General features: G+C 35.2%; 1 protein-coding gene across 4 annotated transcripts in view; it reads left to right on the top strand.

The window, feature by feature from the left end:
- Positions 1 to 6,079: 6,079 nt before the first annotated feature.
- The window catches only part of gpatch8 (G patch domain containing 8), a 36,572-nt gene continuing 33,311 nt past the window's right edge, over positions 6,080 to 9,340 (top strand). For 3 of the 4 annotated variants that reach the window (XM_066642190.1, XM_066642193.1, XM_066642189.1), the window contains exon 1: positions 6,127 to 6,157. Coding sequence is in view for 1 of the 4 variants with exons in the window: in XM_066642188.1 (XP_066498285.1) it covers positions 6,113 to 6,157 (45 nt within the window). In the remaining 3 variants the exon portion in view is untranslated. Of the gene's footprint in view, positions 6,158 to 9,340 lie in introns of all 4 variants that reach the window. The other variant, XM_066642188.1, reaches the window with a different exon arrangement.

The raw sequence follows: 9,340 nt of genomic DNA, 5'->3' as shown, positions 1-9,340 counted from the left end.
GAGTGATCATGGGCCTCTTGGCTGCATCTCTGATCAGTCTTCTCCTTGTTCGAGATGAAAGTTTAGAGGGACGGCCGGGTCTTGGTAGATTTGCAGTGGTCTGATATTCCTTCCATTTCAATATGATTGCTTGCACAGTGCTCCTTGGGATGTTTATAGCTTAAATCTTTTTGTATCCAAATCCGGCTTTAAACTTCTCCACAACAGTATCTCGGACCTGCCTGGTGTGTTCCTTGGTCTTCATGATGCTCTCTGTGCTTTGAACAGAACCCTGAGACTATCACAGAGCAGGTGCATTTTACGGAGACTTGATTACACACAGGTGGATTCTATTTATCATCATCAGTCATTTGGGACAACATTGGATCATTCAGAGATCCTCACTGAACTTCTGGAGTGAGTTTGCTGCACTGAAAGTAAAGGGGCCGAATAATATTGCACGCCCCACTTTTCAGTTTATTATTTGTTAAAAAAGTTTGACACATCCAATAAATTTCATTCCACTTCATGACTATGTCCCACTTGTTGTTGATTCTTCACAAAAAAAATTAGTTTTATATCTTTATGTTTGAAGCCTGAAATGTGGCAAAAGGTTGAAAAGTTCAAGGGGGCCGAAAAATTTCGCAAGGCACTGTACCAACATATGTTTTTGGATTTTGGTAGGAAAGCCCCTGGAGGACACTCATGCACAAAGTGACTTGAGGTGTGGTTCGATTCTTGGATCCTGGGGCACTGTTTGGCAGTGACACTACTTGCTGCCGAATACATACCAATAATGCTAATACAAGTAACAATTTTACATACGCAGGTGCAAACGTATAGGTGCCTCAAACATATAGATTTTGTTTACCCAATGATTGACAAAATCATGAATATACTGGTAGGGTACAAATATATTTTACAATATAGATATGAGTACAGTAAAAAGCTTGTTACATTTGGTCATCAGTGTTTGCTTGTCCCATGTGTAAATGTTTTGCTGAGTGAAAGTGAGTTCATATCTCATTTCGGATATTTCAATTATAACACTGTGTATGAGCTGAATTTAGCTTATTTGAAAAAAAAAAAGTAATGTCTAAATGTAATTTTTATGTCCTAATATTTTAAACTCACAAACTGAGCAAACAGCACAAAAATGCCAAATGTAAATTTCTTCCTGATGTCATGCTAATTTAACAAAACTGCCAAAACAAATAAAAATACATTTCAATACATTTCCATCCCATTATTCCCCTCTGATATAACACTATAATATCAACGCCATATAATTTTTCTTTTTTTAATTATTCATTCATTGTCTGTAAACGGTTATCCAGTTCAGGGTCCAGGAGGTCCGGAAGGCGGGGACACACCCTGGAGAACGCAGCAGTCCTTCGCAGGGCAACACACTCAAACCTGAATTTTTGGACTGTGATACGAAACTGGAGCACCCGGAAGTAACCAACACAGACACAGGAAGAACATGCAAATCATAATTAAGTTTAGTCAGTTTACTTTAAAATTAATAATCGTCTGAGTGTTTTGACCTAATAATACCTTTAGCCTGCTTCTGGGTTTGTATAGAGTGGACATAGTTTTTCTCGTCAAAGCCGGACCAGACTATACGCTCACTGCACACTTTGCGTAGGGCCCCGCAAATTAACGAAGGCCCCTGGCCTCAAGTTAGGGAGGGTTTGTGTATCATCAGAAGAAAAAGTGAGACTGTCCTTCAGGAAATGAAAAGAGGAGAAAAATGGCTCCACAAGACTGAGCTGCTGGAACAGCAATCATGTAAAAATGTGACTGTTCTTCTTGTGCTTGGATTGTTAATCAGGGTGACCAGATCTGACCAGATCTGAGCTCTACAGTCAGACCGTCCAATCAGAAGATTTCTGGCTACTTCACCACGCCCCCTTCTCAAGCGAACCAAACGGAGTAGGGGAGGGCGGGACTAGTTTGTGAACGAAACTTCTCGAAATTCTACGTAAGCTCTAGAAAAACAAAATTCCGCCCAGACATTATTTAAGTCTAAAAAGGAGGACATGTCCGGGTAAAAGGGGACGTCTTGTCACCCTGTTGTTAATAAATAATAGTCTACGAACACAGCCGCGCGAGAAGTTGCGTGCACTGCGCAGCTACTCGGTTTAGTACTCCCCAAACACCAAAACAGTCAAGTTGCTTACAATTTCATTCTCCCTTTAAAAATTGACGTAGATATTTCCAAGTGCTAAGTTGAGTTCTTCGAAATTTCAGGTCCATATTAAATGCTGGCGCGATATTCACACTATCACACTTTCATCGGCATATTTGACGTTACACCTTAATTAGTGAAGCAGTTACAGGCGCATGGACAAAACTACTGCATAATTTAAGGTGACGCAATGCTGCAAGCTGTAGAATACACAGCTACGCTTGCTTTTTTTCTTCTATTCCACCATAAGTGCTGCAGCTGCTACAGAATCAGACAGACGCTGCAGGAGGGCTGACAAAGTTAATTATGTTAAAACTGTTTATATATATATATTTTTTTTGAACAAATATTATTTGTTTACACCTCATTTTGTTTTGTATATGACTGTTTATACTTACGCCAAAAAAAGGAAAGTACTAGTGGAGAGTTTGGTGCAACTGTCAAAAAAGAAAATAAAAGGTCACATTTTGGCTCAGAGTTCAGGTATGGGCCCCTTTTGTTTGAGAGTTTAACACCATTAAGATCTTTTTACTGTTTTCCATACATCTCACTTTAATGATTTAAAATGTAATTATAAAACAAGAAAATTAGCAGCCAGATGCAATAAAGGCTGTAACAACAACTCTTGTGAAGCACAAATGAAATAGGTGTCAGTGTTGTATCTCTACAATAGTTATGTAACAACTTGCGGTTATAACAGTGCGAAGTATTTCAGAACCCTGGGTCATATTTACACACATCTGAATTTTGTGATACAACAGAAGACAGGAAGGGCATATTACTGGCCTTTTATTTTTTTAAGCAACCATCTGCCTTCCTTCCTTTCCGCTGTGGACTGTAGATGTGCTCTAATGGCTGTGTGGTTGTTTCTTAGCCTGATTTATGTCATTACATCATTAATTTTTGCACAAAACAGATAACAACCCAGAATCAAAGGCTAACAGAATCAACACATTCACAAAGGCAACTATAAACAGCTCAGTTGCCTTGCAAATGTCTTCCTCCCGCGCTTCTGATCTGATGTGTTTAATATGTACGGTACTGTGCAGAAGTCTTTGGCACCTAATATAATTATATATGTTTAAACTAATGCCTTCTCTGTACGTTTGGTGCTTGTATAAATTTGTATAGAATCAGAGTAAATACAAAAAATATATATAAAACAAATAAGAAATACAAGATCTTTTTTTTTTTTACCATAAAGTAGTAGGTGAGAGTGAGTTTGAAGAGGAATGTTTTCTTCAGGTTCTCCTTGATTTGTATGAATTTGTTAAATTTACATTTACATTTACATTTATGCATTTGGCAGACGCTTTTATCCAAAGTGACTTACAAAAAGAGGATCTAACATTCAAACTACAGCACAAATTATACAAAATACCTTACATTAAGTGCAATATGCCAATAAATCAACAGCAGACATTATTTGAAATCATTATTTATTAACTTCTAAAACTAGGTATTGGATGATAACCTCAAATAATACGTACTCCATGAGGAGAGATTTGGAAAAAGTTAAACCAACACGTTCACTCAGAATAACACACTGGAACAATGTTATTTTGGTTTATTCTAATGTTGGGCGTTATTTGTTGTTCGTTTGTTTGTTTTTAGCAAATAAACACTTCTCAGATAAATTACTTTTTAAATCTCATAATCTCTGGTGCCTAAAACTCTTGCACAGTACTGTGTACAATAATAGATAGATGGACAGATAGATAGATAAATAAATCCCACCATGCTGCTCACTTATAAAGATAGGAGGTATTAAACTGCCAATAAATTATTACTAAGAGCTGCATAAATCATAGTATTTAGTCTAGTGCACAGAATAATGTCAGTGTTATAACAGTACAATAATAACAACACAGTGAATATCTGTGCTTATTAATATACTGACTACATGGAGCTGTACAGTGTATACCACCACAGTTCAGACAGCAGGAGACACTAATGCCCCTGCAGTAAGGAGAATCACTGCAGAGTCTTAATGCAGTGTGAAGGAATGACCTCATGCAGTGTTTTGTATTATAACCTTCAGCAGTTTATCATAAGATTGTTGTATGTGCTTAATTCTCTAGGCATGTTTTGTATATGCCTTTCTTGAAAATGAAACTGTTTTTGTCATTTCTAATTCTAGTCATGTGTTGGTGGAGAGTGGAAAGACAAAAGTGAAAGGGAAAGTGCAAATGTTTAATAATGTTTGAACTGGAAATTGGAAAGCCTCCACCTTAATGCCATGAAAGTGGTTCTAAGGTGTGACAAGGTTCTTTAAATAATTTGATGTACTTATTAGAAATATTTCCATTATTTTATACGCAGCTCCTTATTCCTTATGAGACCATCCTAAAAATATAGCTTTCATACATAGAAACAAATATCTTTTAAAATCCCATTAGTAAATGAATCTGAAGGCAGTTTGAATATTCTACGCCATTGTTATTAAATAAAACATGTTAATTGTTAATTATTAATTAATTCTTAATAAATAAATAAAGAGTACTATCCTACAGAACCTTGGAATTTACCTGTAAGGGCTTTTCGGTCACATAAAGATTTTTTTGAACATTTTTACATGCAACTCCATTAGTCTGAATGTATTGCCCATTTGACTGTGTGTACTCTATGGAGATCCATTTACCAAAATCTCCACCTGATGAGCAAGCTTTGGGCAGGCTTAAAGATACCCAAAGTTTGCCTAAGGTATGTTTCCCCAGCTTTTAAAATATCTAAGTCAAGATAAATATAAGTTTTGTAATATTTAATGGATTAACAAATGAAATCATAGATAGATAGATAGATAGATAGATAGATAGATAGATAGATAGATAGATAGATAGATAGATAAATAGAAAAGGCTTCTCTAGGTTTCTGATGGTGTTCAGTATTCTATGCCGCAGTGCCTTCCACCTTTTTTTTGTTTGTTTGTTTTTTAAGTTCAGCTTCGTTTACTTTAGTTTACTTCCAATAAAACCACTAGAGGGAGCCTTCTTCGCTCTTATTCACACGGGGCAGGTATTTACCCAGATTCTAATCTTTTTTCTAGTCATTCATAAACACAGCACAGAGGACATTGGAGCTGATTCACTAATATAAAATACACGAGAGGAGGGATAGGAATTTTGAAATCTTAAAGGCTGTTAAAATCTTCATTTAAACGAATACCAAATTTTACACTTTATAAACTATGGAACTGGAACAGAAAATCTAGAGCTAATATCATATTAATTACAAAAACTAGACGACAGTAAGGCCAGTGTGCCTCACTGCTAATACATTTACATAATACGCACATGCATTATACATTTTATATAAAGTTAAAATCTGCTTCATGCGCATATTTTAAATAAATAAGTTATAAAACCTTTCCAACTCTCAGTAGAACTTAGAAAACAATGTTTTGACTTTTGTAGACAATACTCCTTTACATCATACTAAATAATTATACCATTAGTCATGTTCACATTTAACGTTTATAGACTCGAGTGCGTTAAACAACAAAAATGTTAAAATAATAAGAAGGAATAGAACAGAAAAACATCAGTATAAAAATGCATAAAAACATGACACTGAAAATAGCCGCTGTATTATCTGTCATCTAAATCTAAACACCTACTTAAATCTGTAGGGAGACACCTTGAAAATTGGAAGGAAAAAGGGATTTTGATTTAAAAGTGAACATTTAATTCAGAGTTGTAAAGGCTAGACCTCTCCCCTGAAGTGGAATCATGTATGTTTGTGATAAATAGCAGGTCCTTGTTCTAGGGCCAGTGGTGGAAAGAAGTCATCTGAGGTACCAGTACCTTCTCTGATTGGACGAGCAGCTGTCACTCAACCGTTCTCAAAAGGCTATTGCTCAGTTTTTTCGTTTCTGGGCGTGACCCTCGAGCTGAGTCTGGAGTCCGAAAGCGAAGGGTAGAGACGGAGCGGAGCGGAGAGAAAATGGCTGACAGATTTTCTAGGTTCAACGAGGAGCGTGATTTCCAGGTAAATTACGGTCAGAAACAACTCGAACACAAAGCGAAATACTGTACAAATAGTTCTCTGTAGTACTGCGGTTATTTTAGGTTATTAGGGATGAGCCAAATGCCAAATGAAGGTAGAAATCTGATAGATAATCCAGGCTAATATTTGTAGGCTAACTGACAAGAGGAGCGCATATTAAGGGCATTTAAGTGCGGGGGGTTTAAAGTGTTTTTCATAAGAAATACGTGACAAAAAAACATTACCCCGTTACAGTTGTATGAGAACAGGTTTTCAAATTTAGATTTCAAGCCTTTTTATTTGTTTAGTATTCGCCAATTTCGCGATGTACTTTCTCGTTCCTCCTTAAATGGTGCAGGGCATTCTGCTGTCCACCTTAAATGGTGCAGCAGATAGAGATGTTATTCTTGCGCCTGAGACTTCAGTTTCTTCTTTCTTGTTGTCAATTTCTAGCGTTCAAAATCCTTTTGCGTGTTTGTTCCACCTTAATTCTGCACAGAATACGTCTGTGACACATTTGTGAAAAACTAAACTTGAATTGAAATAAAACCAGAAAGCCTTGTCTAATAGACCATGCTCTAATTTTATGACAAACTAGCCTTATGTGTCATAAAAGCAATGAAGGTAAATGTTGTTTTAAAAAATTAAAATCATCCTTTAATCCATACAGTCCTTACTCACGTTGACCGCACACTTGAATTTGTATAATAATTAATTAGTCTATTAAAATAATAGCCTGTTTAATTAAAATTTGTGTATGTACACAGTTGATTGATTGATTGTGAAAAATGGTAAAGTATGACTGCATTCAGAACGTAAACCCCCAACAAATGTCACGTGTGAACATCAGAGTGCAGAAGACAAGGAAAAGTAAATCAAAATATAAGCCCTTTACAAGTCTTTGAACTTTTTGTGACACACTGCTTTGACAGGTCAAGTTCTTTGTCTTAGCTGCTGTCTTTGCTTTATGGGTATTGTTGATGTGAGATCAGAACCTTGTACTTTCACAATGATAACTTTTCACGAGAAGTGAAACATCCTACGTGTTAATTTAAAGATCAAAACAAAGTTATATTTTGTTGTTTTGCACAATGTCTTCCTCTCTGTTTATCATTAAGTGTTTACACAATGTGAAGGCAGTTGCTGTTTTAAAATAATTTCATAAAATAGAAAACGACAACCATAGGGAAACAAAGTTAATTCTCAGACATGTTTGCAATGTCAGTATGCATGTGTTGTCTCAGCCACTGGCTGACTTTCTCCATCTTTTCACTCAGCACAATGCCTTGTTTGTGTTACATGTGTTTGCATACTGATTTGCAAGCTATGCCATTTGATATAATGCTTGAACTGTTCTTGGTCACTAGCTTCTTATCATAGCACAACTTGGTAGTTTTAGGCTCTGTTGATATGAACTTGTTGCTTATGCAAAGTGAGATGCCTAAATGGCTGTCAATATCTCCAATTGACACTGATGTTAATGTGAAATATTATTTCTTAATGAAATTAAGTTAAATTTAGAAATTAAGAAAAAGTTATGCTAAGGAATTTTTGATTCAGTTACTGTTGCTAGTGATTTCTGCCATTCCCCAAATTTCTGCATATTTCAGTCATTGAAGTGTATGCTGTTATGCAAATTGTACTTAATGACTGAAGGACCTGGTTCTTTCAACGTTGTATATGTAATGTTAATTGATACACTTTATTACATGAAAAAGGCTTCAGAGACATTAGGCTAAATTATTTGAATGTTTGGGGTCTTTTTTATTTATTTATTTTAAATACAGTTTATCATATCAGACCTTTCTGTATTGTTTTTGTTACGCGTGAATGAATTATTTGTACTGACATTTTTTAAAAATCCCCTTTCAAGTCTGAACATTGATAAAGATTATTTGAATGAGTAATGTTCAGTAGTGTGAATTAAGGAAATTGTAAAACTTTAACAAATTGTTTATTTGCATTTTTGGAATAGTTTCACACCTTACACCCACACGTAGTTGATAACAAATAAAGCAGCAAACTAATGGGATTTTTAAAAAAATGACTTGTCGTCTTCACATTCCATTCAGTTTGTTTCCCGGGACTAATCAGACTGGTGGATTTGTGAGCTTCTACGCAGAATCATGTTTTAAATTTGTTGTAAATTAGTTTTTTTTATGACACCTACACCAGAGGTCTGACTTGTAGCAGTGTTGTCTTCTTTCACTGATGATACTGGTATCTGTGACAGATGGTGCTTTTATCTGACAAATGTTCTGCCCAGTTCCTAAAAAAGTGTTTCTAAAACTGCCTTGGTGGGCTGTGTTTATTTAGGCTGCAATGGAGAAAACAGATGTTCTGTTTTTCTGTTATGACCATTTATAGAGTTTTTCGCCTTCTGTAGATTTACAAAGCAAACTATTGACCTATCCTCATTTGTCTGGTTGTTGCTGCTGTTGGGTTTAGTCAGACTATGTGTTCATGTATGTTTTTCTGGGATGAAATATCTGGCACAGTCATGTAATATTAAGCATGCGAAACAGTGTTTGGACTGTTTTTTTTTCCGGTTACCGTAGTATGTATTTATTTATTTATTTGTTGCTGTTTTATAAAATATACAGTAGTCCTTATATAGTTTAAAAAACCCATTGTAATAAATTATCATATAAAACACTGTTTTTTTCCTGTAGAATTTTACAGGGAGTTATATAGTGTTAGTTCCTGTAAGTAGAGTCAGTTTAGTACTGTATTGCAAAAAAAAAAAAATCCTATAAATATATATTGATCTTTGTCTTTTAAAGTTGGGGTGTAGTGCCATAATAACAGATAACTGATTTTGAAGGGTCTACTGTAAAAGAATATAAAATTGATGTATAAACTTCAGATACCTTTAATCATTTGTAGTATAGTGGCAGGATTTTAAACGAACCGATTCATTGAAAATGTAGTTGCCAGATTTGCTTTAACTCTTGAATGAGTAGATTCCCAATTTTTTTGATTTCTCTTGTTATACAGGAATGCCTGAAAATGTACTTTTGGCTCACTCTCTGTATTTATTTGTTTATATTTATTTATTTTTTATTCAGGGTCTGGCTCACTTCACAGTTTAACACTCGACTCATTATGAACAGGATTTTTTTAAAATAAGCAATTAGATCCAAACTTGCTCATGAATGCAGATTATATTTAACCTGCGCTGTATAT

Source organism: Hoplias malabaricus, chromosome 13 (genome assembly GCF_029633855.1).
Source record: "Hoplias malabaricus isolate fHopMal1 chromosome 13, fHopMal1.hap1, whole genome shotgun sequence".
Lineage (NCBI taxonomy): Eukaryota > Metazoa > Chordata > Actinopteri > Characiformes > Erythrinidae > Hoplias > Hoplias malabaricus.
This window is presented reverse-complemented; position numbering and strand designations above follow the sequence as displayed.